General features: G+C 45.6%; 1 protein-coding gene across 1 annotated transcript in view; it reads right to left on the bottom strand.

The window, feature by feature from the left end:
* The window catches only part of DCC (DCC netrin 1 receptor), a 456614-nt gene that overhangs the window by 35461 nt on the left and 401930 nt on the right, over positions 1-19223 (bottom strand). The window contains exons 19-20 of the mRNA XM_048503204.1: positions 15565-15681; positions 4221-4376 (exon numbers count right to left, since the gene is read on the bottom strand). Coding sequence (XP_048359161.1) covers positions 4221-4376; positions 15565-15681 — 273 coding nt within the window. The remainder of the gene's footprint in view (positions 1-4220; positions 4377-15564; positions 15682-19223) is intronic.

The raw sequence follows: 19223 nt of genomic DNA, 5'->3' as shown, positions 1-19223 counted from the left end.
CATTCCTACAACAGCACCCGAAAATCTACAAAACGTATATGTAACCCTCACTTCTCACTAGCCTAAGAGTCTCAGCATCTAGAGAGGTTGAATTGTTACTAATTGGGGGGGGGGGAGGGGAATATCAGCTCCTGTCAAAGAATTCAGGACACCTTAGAAGTCTATGGATTTATGGATTCAATACAGTTAACAGAACTGTTACATATTCTCCCAAGTGATTTAAACATATTGTTTTAATGATGTATGTTTGAGAGGGGGCATGATTTTAATGGTTTTATAATGTAATTTTACCAGGTATGTTTTAATTTGTGAGACATATTGGCTGCCCTTGTATGGGCAGAAATGCAGGATACACATTTTTGCAAAGAAACAAATAATAATGACTGGTTCTGGTGGGTTTTCCGGGCTGTGTGGCCATGGTCTGGTGGATCTTGTTCCTAACTGTTACACAGTGTGTAACAGACTTCCCTCTGTGATACACCTCTGAAGATGCCAGCCACAGATGCAGGCGAAATGTTAGGAACAAGATCCACCAGACCACGGCCACACAGCCCGGAAAACCCACCAGAACCAGTTGAATCCAGCTATGAAAGCCTTCGACAAATAACAATGATGCTACCCCAAGAGCAGGGGAGTTTACTCTATCCATCCGAACAGGCCCAAGCGTTGTTATTTTCATTAGCCATCCCACCGAGATGGAAAAGAGTTTAAAGAAGTGATGTCAGTTATCTTCAGTTTTACTATGCTGATAAGAAATGGACGGGAGGCGGGTGGCTATAACCTGTTTCCCCCACACCCCTCTCTCTTTCTCTCTCACTATAAGCCATGTGGAAAGTTCAGCTATTAAGTTCAAACTCTGCCTCAGCCCATCCAAAGCTCTTGAACCGAGAGCTAACCAGGCATAAGAAAATGAAAACCGCTCGGATGGTTTGTTACATGTCAGCGGTGATGCACACAATGTTTTCGTCTGGTTGCTTATGAGCATATCTTGCTTTGACAGCTTAAAGATCCCCCTCTGTTCAGTGGGAGATTATGAGGCCAGCCCTGATTGAATTGTAGCAAGGCCAGACAAGGCCCTGAGGAGTGTTGCTCCTGGAGAAATGAGACATAAGTTTCGTGACTCTGGCCTGACATCTTCTGATGTCCTCATTCTCTTTGTGGCAATGTTAGACCAGAAGATAGCTTCAAAGTGTAGCCGTGTTGGTCTGCAGCAGAACAACTAGAATTAAGTCCCAGTAGAACCTCAGAGACTAACCGGAGTATCACCTTTCAAGAGTCAAATGTCCCTCGGCAGGTATATCATATCCCTTCATCAGTTTTGACTCTCGAAAGCTCGTGTCCTGCAAATCTTGTTTCGTTTTTGAGGTGCTTCTGGACTTGACTCTAGCTTTCCGACCAGGAGAGTTCCCTTGAGTGTCTTAAACAGGATCACCAGTGTGGTGTAGAGGTTAAGAGCAGATGCACTCTAATCTGGAGAACCAGGTTTGATTCCCTGCTCTGCCACTTGAGCTGTGGAGGCTTATCTGGTGAACCAGATTAGCTTGTGCACTCCCACACATGCCAGCTGGGGTGACCTTGGGCTAGTCACAGTTCTTCAGAGCTCTCTCAGCCCCACCTATCTCACAGGGTGCTTGTTGTGGTGGAGGAAGGGAAAGGAGATTTCAAGCTTTTTTGAGTCTCCTTGCAGGAGAGAAAGGGGAGATATAAATCCAAAACTCTCCTCTTCTCTCTCTCTACTTCTGTATGTTAACCGTCCTTAAATTGAAGTGAGAATATATGATTGCATGATGTAATGCACTTCCAACAGCCCAGATGAAGGGCTACTATTGACAAGCTCCTTCAAATCAAAGATTCTGTGATTGTCAAATGTGTGTTCTCGATTCATCAGTGCATGAGTTTTCTGACTGAGCTAAATATGAGGCAGAAAGGAAAAAAATTCTGACTAAATGCACAGTTAAATTTGCTTCTGATACTACAAAATGAAGATTGCTTCTTAATGGTCCAAATCAATACTGTGTAGTAGGTATAGAAAAATTCTGTTTTACGGTTTGTTGTTGAAGTTTTCAGAAAATGGGTGTATGGACTATGGGCTGTCCATCTATGAACTATGATCCCCACATAAGGTACCAAGCAAAAGTGGAGGGGTTTTCATTAAGCTTCATGGAGGTTTCTCCTCAAAAGGGGGTGAGAGCCTCATTACAGTCAGTACAGAAACAAGGCAACAGGACTGAAGGAAAATCACCAACATATATTTCAAGTGAAACACAAAATCTGTTCATCAAATACCCCATAAAAAGGTTGGCATGGGCCATTACGTATGGAATGCTTACCTCAAGGCTCTTCTCTGCGCAGTGGGCTTGCAGAGGGCTCTCCTACCATTTCTCTGTTTACATGCAAAAAGCCACTCTCTTCTTTCCCTGGAGCTTTTCTGCAGAGAGTTCACCAGGCCCGGTTCTCTCAACTGTGCCCCTCAAGTAATTCTTAAAGGCACAGATCTCATTACACCTGGTACACTTGCTGGCTTAGCCCTTTACGCTGCACTTATGTCAATACTATTCTTCCAAAAGTAATCCCCCTTCCCTTCAAATGAAAGAGACAAAGAAACTCTCTGCTAAAGAAGGGGACTGTCCCAGAGCAGATATTCTCCCTCCCTCCCTCCCTCCCTCCCTCCCTCCCTCCTCTCCTCTCCTCTCCACACGACACTTCCTGCTGCTGCTGATACCAGAGGACAGAGGCTTGTCATTTCCAAGCTCTCTTTACATCAATATCTCAAAATATCGAAAGAATGAGAGGTTGGTGTTGTGTGTTAGGTCTCGACCCTTGAAGCAATAAACGGACTCTGGATCTGTTGATCAGTAGAGTTTATTGGAAGGTAATGAAGCACCTAGCTTACAGGAAGTTAGTGCTGTCAAACCTGGCTTCAGTACCCCTCTTTATTCCCAAAACAATCACTCCTCCTATTTTCCCTAAGAATGTAAGAAAGAGTTACAATGGAGCCGAGGTGCCGCAAGGCCGGCAACAGTCAGAGGTAAAGACACCTGGACTCTCACCCCCACAGAGTAATGGAAACATCTTCTTTTCCCATGGGAGTGAGTCTCAGGGGTCAGCCAAGTTATCTAACAAGCGTGTGAAAGTAATACAGAGAGATCAAGGTAGGAATGTTTCATTAGCACAATGGTAACATTTTGCAGGCCAAGCCCATATATCTAAAACTTTACATCAGTTACATTGGCAAGGAGGCATCACCAACATTAAGATTCTATCACCCACTTTTATAGCCCTAGACTGGAGCCAGGGCTACCCATCCATCAATTGAGTGCCATCCCTGACATTGTGTGAATAAGCTTCTTTTCTGATACTTGAAGCAGCCGACAACATGGAAGGGGGGGTTAGGGGGAAGGTGTGCACAGCGGTGCAAGAGAGAGGGAAGGCTGACCATGGGCAGAGGGAAGATCTCCAGGGCAAAGCTGTGCTCACTGGCAAGTCTCACAGCTCTTGTGGCGAAGCAAATGAAAAGTCATGCTAAAAGTGGTCTCACTTGCCGCAGAGAGATTGGAAAGTGAAAGTGGGGTTTGAGGAAAGTGGGGCTTTGATTGCTTTGGAGCTTGAGGAAAATGGGGAACTGATTGCCTTGATTGTGTGTTCCTGCATTGCAGTGGGTTGGACTTGATAGCCCTTGGGGTCTCTTCCAACTCTATGATTCTATGAAACAAGTCCGTACAAGAAGTCTTGCTGCAATGGACATTTGCCTCCATCATACAGCAAGGACATTGTGTAATCAGCCCATGAGTTGCAGTTCAGAAGGCGTGCTAGAAACGTTGAATTTTTAGTGTTTCCTCTGCATTTTGAATCCCTCCTCACAGGAAAATGAAGTTCCTTCTGTGATTTGTTTTTCAAAACACGTGATAGAAAGGGAAGTGGAATGGTGCAGACACCTGTATTCTGAACCTTTGTGCTACTGAATTTGAACAACATCAACAACAAAGAATTCTGAACAACTCTGTTGAAACAAGCTCTCTGTGATGTTCCATGGTCTTCACTTTGAAGTGCATCATTATGTAACTTCATTCCCTTCTCCCGGTCAATTTAAATCAGTTGCATAATGAGAAGTTCCCTTTAAAATGCTCTGTCCCTAGGACACCTTGCAGTGTCTGTTTGCATCGTTCTTCTTATTTATTCCAACGTACCGAGCAAAAGAAATGACAAGTTTGTCTACTTACTTCTTCCTGTTCCAAAAGTTCGATCCACTGAGAGCGTCGGGAATGGCACGGGTCGGAGAGTGAACTGGGGGTGTGGGTAGCCGCATGTGGGGGATGGCAGGATGCCTGGGTACTGAGCACTTTCTAGCGTCGGGACGGGGATGGCACTCACGACAGCTGGGGAGAAAAAAATAAAACACTGGAATGTCATGGATCACAGCAGAAAATATATGAGAAAATTCTAGCTGGGAACCGCTAATGTTCTAGCAGAATTTCTTTAATGGAAATACATACATAACATGTTAGAGATACTGTGGCATTCAAAACTTGGAGAAGAAGAAGAAGAAGAAGAAGAAGAAGAAGAAGAAGAAGAAGAAGAAGAAGAAGAAGAAGAAGAAGAAGAAGAAGAAGAAGAAGAAGGAGGAGGAGGAGGAGGAGGAGGAGGAGGAGGAGGAGGAGGAGGAGGAGGAGGAGCAGGAGCAGGAGGAGCAGGAGGAGCAGGAGCAGGAGGAGGAGCAGGAGGAGGAGGAGTTTGGATTTATACTCCAATCTGTGAAATTAATGTGCTACATCCAAAACAATATAAGATTCACAAACACGCGTGGCACATAGGCGCTGGCTCAAGCAATTAATTGTCATGAACTTGTATTACAGTCACAACGGGTGACATTGACGCAATATTATTTACAAGATTATGGACATTGTTGGTTCAACAAATACATGATTATGGACTTGAGAGAAGGTTGTCTTGTAATAAATTGTTGCATGAATTGGATTTAAAGTGGAGATATATATGTGTTATGGAGATATAATAGTTTGGTAAGTCTAACAGCCAACAATTTGGCATACTTTACAAGAAACTAACAGGTAATATAAATTGCTTGAGCCAGTGCCTATGTGCCACGCATGTTTGTGAATCTTATATTGGATTTATACTCCACCTTTCTCTCCTGTAAGGTAGATGGTGCTGAGAGAGTTCCAAAAAACTGTGACTAGCCCAAGGTCACCCAGCAGGAATGTAGGAGTGCGGAAACACATCTGGTTCACTGGATAAGCCTCTGCCACTCAGGTGGAGGAGTGGGGAATCAAACCCAGTTCTCCAAATTAGAATCCACTACACCATGCTCTCAACCACTACACCAAAAGGGTCCCTTTTCTTTCCAAGCTAGGGATGAGATGTAATTTTGCAAGCTTGGTAATTTGATTTGAACATCCCCATTTGGCGTTGACCTGGACGTTCCCATCTTTTTAATTTGATACAAAATCCTCGTTTCAGTTTTGCCTCTCCTTTGTAAGAAATGAACCCCTCCCCCCAAGCTTGCAAAAAAAAATTCCTGGAAAAATCCCTCATTCATCATTGTTATTTCTTTTAGAGGATAGTCATGTTGGCCTGCATTACAAGAACTAGATTCGAGTTCAGTAGTACCTTTGAGAACAACAAATTTTTTGGAAACCTTGGTGTTTTGAGGGTGCTACCGGACTCGAACGTTAGTTGTTTATAAGAGGCATAAAATGGTGTGTATTCAACAGCAATGAAAAGCAGCTTAAAAGACAAAATATGATCAGTGACTGAAGAAAACACAAGTTGAATCAAAATGGATGACAACGACAACAAATCAAAGAGTCGCATCTTTTTGCACGCTTCCCAAATCCTCATGGAATCTTAGTAGATGGGAATCACCATGTTCTGGAATCCACCAAAATGTTTCGGACTGTGCAACGTATGTGTCTTGAAAAGTATCGACTTGAAAGGACATCAGACAATTGAAAGGGTTTGATGCTTTAATTTGTGATTGTCATTTCTCACCTAAGTCATTGCTCTAAATTTTCATTGAGGAATATTATTTATTTATTTACTTATTTAATCCAACCCTTCCTCTAATGAGCTCAGGGTAGAGTTCACAGCACTTCCATCCATCTTGTCCTCATAACCCCATAAAATATTATTAGAAACACTGAAATATAGGCCCTTTCCCCACGGGCCTAATACAGCGCCCTGGGGATGGCAAACACGCCGTCCCCAGGGAGCCATTCGCATGGGGGGCGCAGCTGCTTTGCTCCTCTCGAGCGGCGCGAAGCCGCCATTTTCCCATCTTGCTTCCCAAGCGAGGTTTACGGAAAACGGCAGCTGGAAGGCGCCTTCCCTCCCCCCGTGCCCGGTCGACCTACCTGCTCTGCGACCATCTGGCACATCACCGAGGCCTGGGGACACGCCCCCTGCCCTGCGGCGCCGGAGCGGTCGTGCAGGGCAGGGGGGCATGTCCCCTGGCCTCGGCGACGAGCCGGACGGTCGCAGAGCAGGTAGGTCGATTGGACGACAGTGCCCCGTGGCGCTGTTTTCCCTACCGCAACCGGGACCGTTCGTGCGAACAGTCCCAGAGGGGTTGGGTCGGCATCATGTACGCTGACCCAACCCCATCGTGGCCGTGCAGAAACTGCCATAGAGTTGAAAGTGACCTCCAGGGTCATCTAGTCCAACACCCTTTCCTCCAGCTCACCACATGGTTCAGAAGAATCTAGGAGGCGTCATGTATGTGTCTGCAGGGACCGCCCATTCAGAGACAACTGTCTTCATCACACAGTGACACTTGGCTCGTACCCATCAACATTTTGTGATTCACCTCAAGTCCTCATGATGAAGAAGAAGGGTTTGATTTATACCCGGCTTTTCTCGATTCTAAGGAGTCTTAAAGCAGCTGAAAATCACCTCCCCTTCTTTCCTCACAACAAACACCTTGTGAGGTAGGTGGGGCTGAGAGAGTTCTGAGAAAACTGTGACTAGCCCAAGGTCACCCAGCAGCCTTTGTGTGCGCAAGGGTGGACTCAAACCCAGTTCACAGATTAGAGTTCACAACTCATGTTACGGTGTGGGAAATCCAACCTGCTTTTCCAGATTACAGTAATGCTCTTAATCAGTACACACCACTGGCTCTCCATTTTATGTTTACCTGAGCTCATGATGGCAGCCATTTTGTGGCAGTGCCCATCCATAAAATTCCAAAAGTGCCTCAGAGATCATCAATTGGTTTCTAAATCACTGTGCCTCAGAGATCATCAATTGGTTTCTAAATCACTGGAGCCTTTGCAGAGCCTTAGAAAACAATGCAGCACAAACTGAAGAAACGTCAACAATGCATAAAGGTAGAGGTGACGGGACTCATGAAACCATCCCTCATAAGCAAAGAGGAGCATTCCAAGCATGTCTGAATTAGTGAAACATCAGAGGGTATGTCATAGATTCACAGAAAGGGGAGACGGCAGGTATTGAAAACCTTGGGAGGGGGTTTGTGTGTTTATTTTGGAATGGAGGATGCATTTGGGTAGAGCATCTCTTAATCGGGCAGACTCTAGCTGCTGCAGCTGGCTTGAGGGAGATAAAAGCCGAACCATTCAATCAAGTAAAAACTCCGCTGCTTAAAGGAAAGAGACGCATGATGAATTAAATCACAAATGAAGTTGATGCTATTTATTATAAAAACTGATCAATTAGTGCTTGTTTTGAGTTTTAAAATGGCCTCCAAATTAAGAGTGAGGAATGATTTAACGGCCAGGAGTAATTGGAATATGCCCAATGCTGTCAAACCAATTGGTATTGGAAGGGAGGCAAAGTCAAGGCACGGAATTAAATTTCTTTGCTTCTCCGAGAGAAGGGATCTATCATGGCTCATTTCTTCCCCGGGTTTTGATTATATTGGTCTGTCAGAATTAGAGCGACACCTACGTAAGGCACACCTCAGCTAGCAAATAGGAAAGGACAGGCGATGTGGAGCTCATCTTGATCAAACACGGAGCAATCCTGCGCAGAGTTACTCCACTCTAAGCTGACTGAAACCAATAATTTTAGATTAGAATAACTCTGTTTAGGACTGCAGTGTCAATTGCTCAAATAGGCATTAGGGGAAAGGAGTTTGTTTTGCATAGATTTCGCTCAAGAGTTTCAGGTTTATCCATTCCCAGTTTCCAGCCAATGGGTGTGTGTGATGTTTAACATCATGTTTCATGAGTTTGTAAATCATGTCTCCCCTTAACCTTTGTTTCTGCAGGTTAAACATCCCCAGCTCCCTAAGGCCCTTTTCGCACACACAAAATAATGCATTTTCAAACCACTTTCACAACTGTTTGCAAGTGGATTTTGCTATTCCGCACAGCTTCAAAGAGCACTGAAAGCAGTTTGAAAGTGCATTATTCTGCATGTGCGGAATGAGCCTAAGTCTCTCTTCGTAGCGATTCCAGACCTTTTACCATTTTGGTTGCCCTCCTCTGGACACATTCCAGCTTGTCAATATCCTTCTTAAATTGTGGTGCCCAGAACGGAACACAGTACTCTAGGTGAGGTCTGATCAATGTAGAGTAGAGTGGTACAATTATTTCCCTCGATCTAGACACTATCCTCTTAGCCATGGCATCATTTCTCTCAACCATTCTTCTGGCCAACAACTGAAATAGAGCAAAACTTGTCTTTTCTCCCCAATAGTATTGCTGCCATAGCCGGTGTTTATTCACAGAGGAAAGCACACGGATCCAAATGGGTGTTGCACATTTCACACACATCATTAACCATTATTAACCATGATTGGCTTAACTGTGCATTACATCCTCCATTCCAAACATCTCAGTGCAGATCTGAACTGATGTTGTGAATCGCAGGCGGTGTCATCCGCCATTGGCTTAATGGTGCATCTGGACTTTTAATATTCTCCAAACCCGCTGCCAACGTGAGACACTTATCTGCAAGAGTGAACCAGCATTTTTCATGCAGGGGTGGAAAAATCACAGTTATCCGTGCCATCCCTAGACACCAACTGCTAGCCTGCGAATAAATTACGAAGCAGGGCTTTCTTTGTCCTCGTTGCTGCTTGTGCTGTCTAAGGGGGGGGGAAAAAAAGACCTGCTGCTCAAATCAAAGACAAATTATCTATCGCTTTCTTAAAGGGACCCTGTTTTAAAAAGAAATGGCACAAAGCAGCACGGATAAAAACCTGCCAGCCTTTGAAACTGGGGAACAGGAATACGGCAGAGGATTGAACGAGAAGATTAAACACTGTTTTGGAATTCAAGTCCAGCAGCACCTCAGAGACCAACAAGATTTTCAGGGTATACGTTTGCAAGAGCCAAAGCTACCTTCATCAGGTACAAATAGGTATAGAGGTTCCTGGGTCTTTGGTGGGTTCCACACAGCACATGTATAATGGGTGCAGTTGTTATAAAGGAACCTGGTTTCCTTTCTCCACTTCACATGCATGCCATGCAGGCAGTGATTGGAGCCCATGCAAACATTCCAGGTTGCTTTGCCCCTTTCACACAGAGATGCAGCAGTGGCGTAGGAGGTTAAGAGCTCGTGTATCTAATCTGGAGGAACCGGGTTTGATTCCCAGCTCTGCCGCCTGAGCTGTGGAGGCTGATCTGGGGAATTCAGATTAGCCTGTACACTCCCACACACGCCAGCTGGGTAACCTTGGGCTAGTCACAGCTTCTCGGAGCTCTCTCAGCCGCACCTACCTCAGAGGGTGTTTGTTGTGAGTGGGGAAGGGCAAGGAGATTGTCAGCCCCTTTGAGTCTCCTGCAGGAGAGAAAGGAGGGATATAAATCCAAACTCTTCTTCTTCTTCTTCTTTGCTATTTTCCTGCAACACATGCACAGGCATACAGGAATTAACTCCCACAGCCGGACTGATCGTCCCACAACCTGATCGGCTGAAACTGCGTAGCTGTGGATGTGCAACGTATAAAAGAAAAAGGGACCTCCCTGTAACGGCAGGGCAATAATGAACACGCTGCTGTAGGTTGGTCATACTCTCACCGGCATTAATAAAACTGTGGCCTCAAAACAGCCCTCTCTGCAGGGGCTTTAAGAACTTTCAGGTTTTGCTTGGGACTGCAAGAAACTAGACTCCAGGCTATGTGGCACATGGTTTGCATTCAGCTGGGTGGCTCACTCATTACTGGCTCATGCTATTATGGAAAGCCAGTGTGGAGCATGGGTTAGAGTGTTGGGCAGTGGTGGGATCCAAAAATTTCAGTAACAGGTTCCCATGGTGGTGGGATTCAAACAGTGCCGTGGGTAGGGTGGGTAGCGTGGTGGCCAAGTTTGCAGATGATACCAAATTATGTAGGGTGGTGAGAACCACAAAGGATTGCGAAGAGCTCCAAGCGGACCTTGATAAATTAGATGAGTGGGCTCAGAAATGGCAAATGCAGTTCAATGTAGCAAAATGTAAAGTGATGCACATAGGGGCAAAAAATCCAAACTTCACATACACGCTACAGGGGTCAGTGCTATCAGTCACAGACCAGGAAAGGGATTTAGGCGTCTTAGTTGATAGTTCCATGGGAATGTCAACTCAATGCATGGCAGCTGTGAAAAAGGCAAACTCTATGCTGGGGATCATTAGAAAAGGAATTGATAATAAAACTGCAAAGATTGTCATGCCCTTATATAAAGCAGTGGTGCGACCGCACTTGGAGTACTGTGTCCAGTTCTGGTCGCCGCATCTCAAAAAGGATATTGAGGAGATAGAAAAAGTGCAGAGAAGGGCAACAAGGATGATTGAGGGACTGGAGCACCTTCCCTATGAGGAGAGGCTGCAGCGTTTGGGACTCTTTAGTTTGGAGAGGAGGCGACTGAGGGGGGATATGATTGAAGTCTACAAAATTATGCATGGGGTAGAAAATGTTGACAGAGAGACATTTTTCTCTCTTTCTCACAATACTAGAACCAGGGGACATTCATTGAAAATGCTGGGGGGAAGAATTAGGACTAATAAAAGGAAACACTTCTTCACTCAGTGTGTGATTGGTGTTTGGAATATGCTGCCACAGGAGGTGGTGATGGCCACTAACCTTTATAGCTTTAAAAGGGGCTTGGACAGATTTATGGAGGAGAAGTCGATTTATGGCTACCAATCTTGATCCTCTTTGATCTGAGATTGCAAATGCCTTAACAGACCAGGTGATCGGGAGCAACAGCCGCAGAAGGCCATTGCGTTCACATCCTACATGTGAGCTCCCAAAGGCACCTGGTGGGCCACTGCGAGTAGCAGAGAGCTGGACTAGATGGACCTTGGTCTGATCCAGCTGGCTTGTTCTTATGTTCTTATGTTCTTAGCACCAATGGGACTGGGCGGGGCATGAAGGGGGCGTGGCCGGGCATTCCGGGGGCGAGGCATTAATAATTTCTCTGTCACTGTAAAAAAATTCTTACTGTAAAAAAAAAAAGTTCCTAATTTCCAGCTGGTATCTTTCTGTCCATGATTTAAACTCATTATAGCAAGTCCTATCGTCTACAGCCAACAGAAACAACTACTTCTCCTCTAATTGACTGCCTGTCAAATACTTAACACTTTCAAATACTTAATTTTGTTTCTAGAAATCAAAAGAAGGATACTTTCCTTCAACAAGGAACTTTACCATATTTCTAAAACATGTTTTTAAAACAGCCCAACAGGGAGAATTATCCCGTTTTCTACCTTTGCTAACCAGCCACATAGGAAACAACAGGACTTTATGATTTTTGGACCTAATGGGATTTCTAACGGAAAAGCAGACCCAATTAGTAACCCCCTCTCAGCACACACAAATAATGAGTAACCCACTCTCGGGAACTGGTGAGAACCTGCTAGATCCCACCTCTGGTGTTGGGTATGATCTGGGAGGTGGTGGCAGAGCGCAGGATCTGATGAGAGCTAGCCTGAACGATTCTAATGAGGGCACTGTTTTCATATTGCGTGACAGCCTCTTCCCATATTGCCCTCGAGGACCCCTCTGGTCTGTGGAGGGGAACTTGTTGGTGGCCCAGGGTCCCTGGGATGTTCAGCTGGCTATGACACAGGTGAGGGCTTTAATGGCCCTGGCCCTGGCTTGGTGGAATGCTCTCCCTGGTGACTTCCGGGCCCTGTGGGGTCTGTCTCAGTTTCGCAGGGCCGGTAAAACAGAGTTGTTCCGCCAGGCCTTTTCTGCTGGGCCAGCCGGGCATTCCTTTAAAAAAAAATCATTTCTGGTCCTCGTTTGGATACTGTGCGTGCATCTGTTTTTATGTTCCCATATTAGGCTTCTTTCACACCATCTGTTTTGTAATCTGTTTTTAAGCTTATGTTACTTGCAATGTTTTAAAGGTTTATTTTTATACTATTTATTATATTTGTGGTATGGATTCTTTTGTATGTTCCTATCGTTAGCAGCCCTGAGCCCTGTGAGAGATTTGGCAGGATATAAATGTAAAGAACAAACAAACAAACAAACAAATAAAATCCCAACTCTTAAATACAGTGTTTTATTAAGACATGGCTCCAATACAAATTCAAACCCTGCTTTGCTATCCAGCAGTAATGGCTTTTACCTCTGGCACGAATAGTATTCAAATAGTGCAAAGATGTTTTGCTCATACCATCTGCGCTAAGGTTTTTAAGGAAGGCAAAAGAAGAGAGAGGTTTTTTGCAGAATTCTTCAACCGGGAAGATAATTTTCAGGAATCGCATTGCAGGGCAAAATGGAGAGTACTACATTAAGCCTCAAGGAGAAGACCGTGGTAATTATCTTTACATTGTCCATTGTTTCCTAATTCTGAATGACTGCCCAAAATCTTCCTAATATGATGATGTCAAAATTGTTCAATGTAGCATTTCAAAGTCACCCACCTTTCCAGAGACCAGGGAATTTTAACTACAGCTGCTGTCGTTTCTTGACAATGGTTTTAGATTGACAATGCAGTGGTTTTAGATTAAAGACTGGAATGTATTTTGATAGCCAAAGGGTCAACTTACTTGTGAGGAGAGAGCTGAATCTTTAGGGTGCTTTTATAATATTTGTTCCTACACATATGGATATTAGCCAATCACAGCAAACATGCATCTATACCCTAGATACTCATCTTTAAAACACAATCAGTTCTTTACACAACACACCAATAGACAGTTCAACCTGTAGATCAAGGGCCCCTTGTGAGCCTGCAGGCACCTTTGGAATTCTGACAAAGTCAATAGGCACAATAACAAAATGGCTGCTGCAGTCAATGGAACCAATCACAAAATGGCTGCTACAGGAGGCACAGCCAACCACAAGATGTCAGGGATTTAGGTTATTTGTAATTCTTCTATTAGATATTCAACATTCCAGGCAGAAATTTTGCTTACCAGAATGCCTTTTAATCCACACAGGCAATCAAGAGTTCTGTTTCTTTTATACCATTTGAACATTAATGACATGAAACTGCTGTTTATATATAACACACCATTTTATGACTAAACTGAGGCTATCATACTTTGGCCACTTCACGAGAAGACAAGATTCACGCAAAAAGACAATAATGCTGGGAATAATCAAAGGCAGCAGGGAAAGGGAAAGATCCAACATGAGATGGATTGGCCCCTTCCGCACACGCAGAATAATGCGTTTTCAAACCACTTTCACAACTGCTTGCAAGTGGATTTTGCTATTCCGCCAGCTTCAAAGAGCATTGAAAGCAGTTTGAAAGTGCATTATTCTGAATGTGCGGAAGGAGCCATTGACTCTATAAGGAAGCCACGGCCCTCAGTTTGCAAAACCAAAGTGAAGCTGTTAATAGGATGTTTTAAAAGTCACTAATTCGTAGGGTTGCCGAAATTTGGAAGTGAATTGATAGCACTTAACACACACACACACAATGGGAGAATGGAGCATAAGAAGATATGAGTGGTTTTTTGCTGAAGAGAACATTTGTTTTATGGGCAGCCCAATCCTGGGGCAGGGGGAGGAATGGGGAACTACACCAGAATGGAGGACAAACCTCAGCAGTACCCAACCGGGAAGACAGTCTGGCCCCCAGGTCTGCATTGCCATTCAGGCAGACACTGGCATCACAGGGGGGCATAACAGGAATGTTCCTGGGGGTGGAGCTGACTTTAGTCAGCTTTCACTGGCCTTTGAAGCCAGGAATGCCTCACACAGCCCTGGGACTTATGCTACCCTTTCAGATGGTGTAAGTCAGTGGTGGCGAACCTATGGCACGGGTGCCAGAGGTGGCACTCAGAGCCCACTCTGTGGGCACACGCAGAGTGCCCCCCCCCCACATCTAGGCTGGCCTGGGCCGCTGGGCTCGATTATTAGCATTAAACCTAAGACCTAGTTTTGAGGAAGCAGTGTAGTGCTGTTAAACCCCACTGATTTTCATGTGAAGAACTACAGCACGATCCTTTACCTGGGCGTAAGCTCGGTTACTGGCAATGGGGCTTGCTTCTGAGTAAACCCTCCTAGGGTCGTGATTCACCCGTTGGAAGAGTTGCACGGTTGCTTCAATGCAAAGTCACCGACTACCACCAAGCTTACTCCTCGGAGCCAACCGTTTTTTTCTAAACTAAAGCCTCAGCATTCAGGTTAAATGGCCGCGGTGGCACTTTGCGATAAATAAGTGGGTTTGGGGTTGCAATTTGGGCACTTGGTCTTGAAAAGGTTCGCCACCACTGGTGTAAGTCTATTTCGGGCTGTGAAGGGCTTGCAGGTTGCCAGGGAGCTTTTGGTGTTCATTGCTTCCCCATGTCGCCTGCAAGCCCTTTGGAGGCAGCATGGCAGAGCAGCAGCAGTGCCGTCTCCAGCTGTCTCAGCGCTTTGGATTGGGCTCATCGGGTTTTGTCTTTGCAAAGCAGAAATATGGCCAAGTCTTCCTCATATACAAACATTGGTAAACACAGATATGTTGAAGGGACAGTAGTAAGTATCAGGGAACTGAACACAGAACACAGAACACACATACACATCATTTTTTGCCATTGGGCCACTTACCTTCTGCCTCGCGCTACTGTAGCCAAGTAGTGCGGGGTCCCCGGCACTCCCCACTACAGGGGCAGTGACAACGCAGCCGCCCCGACGCTGCCGCTGTCGCGCCCCCTCAGCATGCGTCATTCCTGGCGCTCTTCCAAACAACGCCTTTTGATGACCCCGCACAGAGCACGGGGTCGTGGGGAAGCCCGGGCGTGCACCAGAAATGACACGCGCTGAGAGTAGCGCACGGCATAGGGGGCTACAAGTGGGGAAACGCTCATTTATGTGCAACACACACACATACAGAGTTATAATACATTTGTTTTAATAGGAACATTTGCGACAAGGAAAGAGAAAACGACACAGGTTTGTTTCTCCCAAGAGAGGAACAAAATCGGACAAGGGTTTTTGAACTAAAGCAGCAAGCTTGTGAAATCTGTTCATATCCTTATTCCATGAGCAGTCACCAGCAGTCATCAAAAACCTTTACAGCCCCTTGGAGAAACATATTCCCCTGTTATGCCAAAGGGTACCTATTCACCTACACAACGTGCTTATGTTTCTCCATAATACAATGCAGTAACATTCCTGGGCAGAAATAGAATGAGATTTGGCCTGTTAGAGGTACAGCTTACATGGATTGCTGGGCTGCGAGTCCATTGGAATCATGAGCTTGGCGCGAGTGGCTCTGCGGGCAGCGAGGGAGCGCTCCAGTGTGGACATACTGCTTCCCACCTCTTCTGTCTCGGGAGCTGGCAGAAAAGAACACAGTAGTAAAGCAGATGTTCTATAGAGCTCCGATATGCCAAGACACCTGCCAGGAAACACCAGATTACATCCTAATAAAATGCCTACCTGAAATGGCTGGGGTTCCAGGTTGTGTAGCAGGAATTACACTGTGGTTTAGGGCTGCCTACTCCAGGTTGGGAAATATGTGAACATTTGGGGGCTGGAGCCTGTGGAGGGTGGGGTTTGGGGAGGGGAGAGACTTCAGTGGGGCATAACTGTCAAGCCCTAGATCTGTAGACAAATATGGGACTCTGGATTTCAAATCAGTAGCCAAATCAAGAGCAGCAGTTGTGTAGGATGTTAAGAGCTCGTGTATCTAATCTGGAGGAACCGGGTTTGATTCCCAGCTCTGACGCCTGAGCTGTGGAGGCTTATCTGGGGAATTCAGATTAGCCTGTACACTCCCACACACGCCAGCTGGGTGACCTTGGGCTAGTCACAGCTTCTCGGAGCTCTCTCAGCCCCACCCACCTCACAGGGTGTTTGTTGTGAGGGGGGAAGGGCAAGGAGATTGTCAGCTCCTTTGAGTCTCCTGCAGGAGAGAAAGGGGGGATATAAATCCAAACTCTTCTTCCTCTTCTTTATTGGCAGACATTGGCCAATAAAGAAGCCAGTTCTAAAGAACTGTCTGTGGGTACAACCTTTTATCCCTGAGTTCTCCCCCCTCTCCCCTTTCTCACCCCATATTAAAAGCAGAGTAAAACAAGACAGGAATGTTACAGCCGTTGCGTTCTCAAGGCCAGCAGGAAGAGACCAAGTGAGGTGCCGGCACTTACGTGCTCTTAGTCCGATACATGTTGCAAATCAAGGGAAGGTGGGAAACTGAAAGCAAAGTGAAGGCCTATTAATGTAACAGAACACAGAGCCCCAGGGGCGTACCTAGGCAAACTGGCACCCGGGGGCAAAACCTGAGTTTGGCGCCCCCCCCCCCCGCCCAGCATATGGGCGGCCACCCTCCCCCACCATGACCAAACAATGGTTTTTTGTACCAGCTCACAAATCACCTCCTACTCCCATCAAAACATACATGCCTCTCTCCCCACCAACTCTTTTCCTAATTTCCTAATCACAACAACCCTATGAGGTAGGTTGTTAGCCTGAGAAACAACTCCAAGCCAGTGCAAGTCGGTATTAAGCATGTAAATCTCTCACAAATCACCCCCAGCAAAACATTTACCAAACAAATGTCAGCATCATCTCTCACAAAACACCTCCAGTGGAATCCACTTTCAAAGGTGTTTAAACTAGGGAGCTCAGATTCTTCTTTTAAATCTACCTTAAAGGGAGAATCTGGGGTCCCCGGTTAAAACAAAATGGAAAGTGATGCTGTTTGGGGGTGGATTCTCCCCCACCCTGAAACAGCATCACTTTTGAGGGTTGGAGATTCAGATGAAACAAATAGCAGATTTGGCTGGAATCTGGGCAAATTTTGGCACATTCAGACAAAAATTGTCCGATTATGTCCTGCCCAAAAATGAACAAATGCGAACGCAAGGTATTTAGGTTTTGGGGGGTATTTTTGGTGTTTTTTTGGCCTGCAGGGAGTGCATTTTTAAAGCTAGCAGCACCATGATTTCAGGGCATCATCCAGAGACTGCCCTGATGATACCACCCAAGTTTGGCGATGTTTGGTTCAGGGGCAGCAAAGTTATGGACGCCCAAATGGAATGCCCCCATCCCCTCTGTTTTCAATGGGAGCTAACCTGAGATGGGGGCTACCCATTTGAGGGACCATAACTTTGGTCCCCCCGAACATAATTTCACCAAACTTGGGTGGCATCATAAGAATAGTTAACAAATGATACCCTGAAATTTTGGTGTCACTAGCTTTAAAAATACATCCCTTCCAGGCACCCCAAGAAATTTGCCCAAGATTCTTTGTTTTGGAGCAGTGACTTTGCTCCATTGTAGCTAATGAGGAATTTCTGAGGCAGGCTGCACATTTTTGAAGATAGAGGCGCCAGACTTTCAAGGTGGCTCCAAGAGGCCTTGAGTAATAGCATCCAATCTTGGTGAGCTTTGCTTCTGAGGTGGGGGGGGGAGTTGAGAGAGTTCTGAGAGAACTCAGCCCACAGGCTTTCATGTGCAGGAGCGGGGAAACAAAATAAGCCTTTTGGGGGCCCATAAAATTGAACCCCCAGAAGCAAAGGCCTCCAAACCTGGATGCTATTACCAGGAGGCCCTCCTGGAGCCACCCTGAAAGTCTGGTGCCTCTGTCTTCAAAAATGTGCAGCCTGCCTACACACTCAGAAATTCCCCATTGGCTACAATGGAGCAAAGTCACTGCAAAACAAAGAATCTTGGACAAATTTCTTGGGGTGCCTGGAAGGGGTGTATTTTTAAAGCTAGTGACACCAAATTTTCAGGGTATCATCTGTTAACTATTCATATGATGCCACCCAAGTTTGGTGAAGTTATGTTCAGGGGGACCAAAGTTATGGTCCCTCAAATGGGTAGCCCCCATCTCCTGTTAGCTCCCATTGAAAACAATGGGGATGGGGGCACCCCATTTGGGGGTCCATAACTTTGCTTCCCCTGAACCAAACATCACCAAATTTGGGTGGCATCATCAGGACAGTCTCTGGATGGTACCCTGAAATTTTGGTGCTGTTAGCCTTAAAAATGCGCCCCCTGCAGGCCGGAACGTGAAAAAACACTTAAAAATTTAAAAACACACAAACGACCCTGAAATGTTGGCGCCCCCCACGTGACCAAATGGGGGGCGCCCGGGGACATAGGGTACCCCCTGTCCCTAGGCAGAAACGCCACTGCAGAGCCCCCTTTGATGTCCGGAAGTCCACCTTCCAAACTGGCCATTTTCTCCAGTTTCGGTTGTCTGGAGATCTGTTGTAATAGAGGGAGATCTCCAGCCATCAACTGGAGATTGACTGGGAGCTCATTCTTTAGAAGCGTGAGTCTGGCTTGCTGTATTTCACATTTGATTGACGGTGGCTTTTGTCTTTGAGAAGATTGGTTATATTTCCTTGCTGGAGGAGACCTGTTATATAAGACCTTGGATCCAGGTGAAAGAATCTAAGTTCCCCTTCCTGGTTACATCAGGGTCCCCTCATATGAGGAGCCCCCTCATATGGGGAGCCCCACTGGCCCCCCCTCAGGGAGGTAGGTTTTTAAATTGGGGCCAGACGCCTTCTATTTATTTATTATGTATTGTGGTTACTCGCTGTTTTTATGAGTTTTAAGCTATTTTATGGGATGGAGCCTATGTATTTATATTTGTATGATTGCTCCTGTTGTTCTCCGCCCGGAGCCCCCCGGGGATCGGGCGGTATATAAATTGAATAAATAAATAAATAAATAAATAAAATAAAAATTCAGACCGAGGACTTCAGGTCATCAGGGGCGGTGGCTGCTCAAATGTTGATTCTGAGCAGTTTATATGAGCTGGATTTCTTCAGCTCCTATGTCAGAGCATATAGTTTGCTCCCCCCTTTATTATATTTGTCATATTCAAGGGCATCTCCTGAATATTTAAAATATTCAACTG

The sequence above is a fragment of the Sphaerodactylus townsendi genome, linkage group LG07 (genome assembly GCF_021028975.2).
Source record: "Sphaerodactylus townsendi isolate TG3544 linkage group LG07, MPM_Stown_v2.3, whole genome shotgun sequence".
Classification (NCBI taxonomy): domain Eukaryota; kingdom Metazoa; phylum Chordata; class Lepidosauria; order Squamata; family Sphaerodactylidae; genus Sphaerodactylus; species Sphaerodactylus townsendi.
The sequence above is the reverse complement of the archived record's forward strand: the minus strand, read 5'-3'. Positions and strand labels throughout refer to the sequence as shown.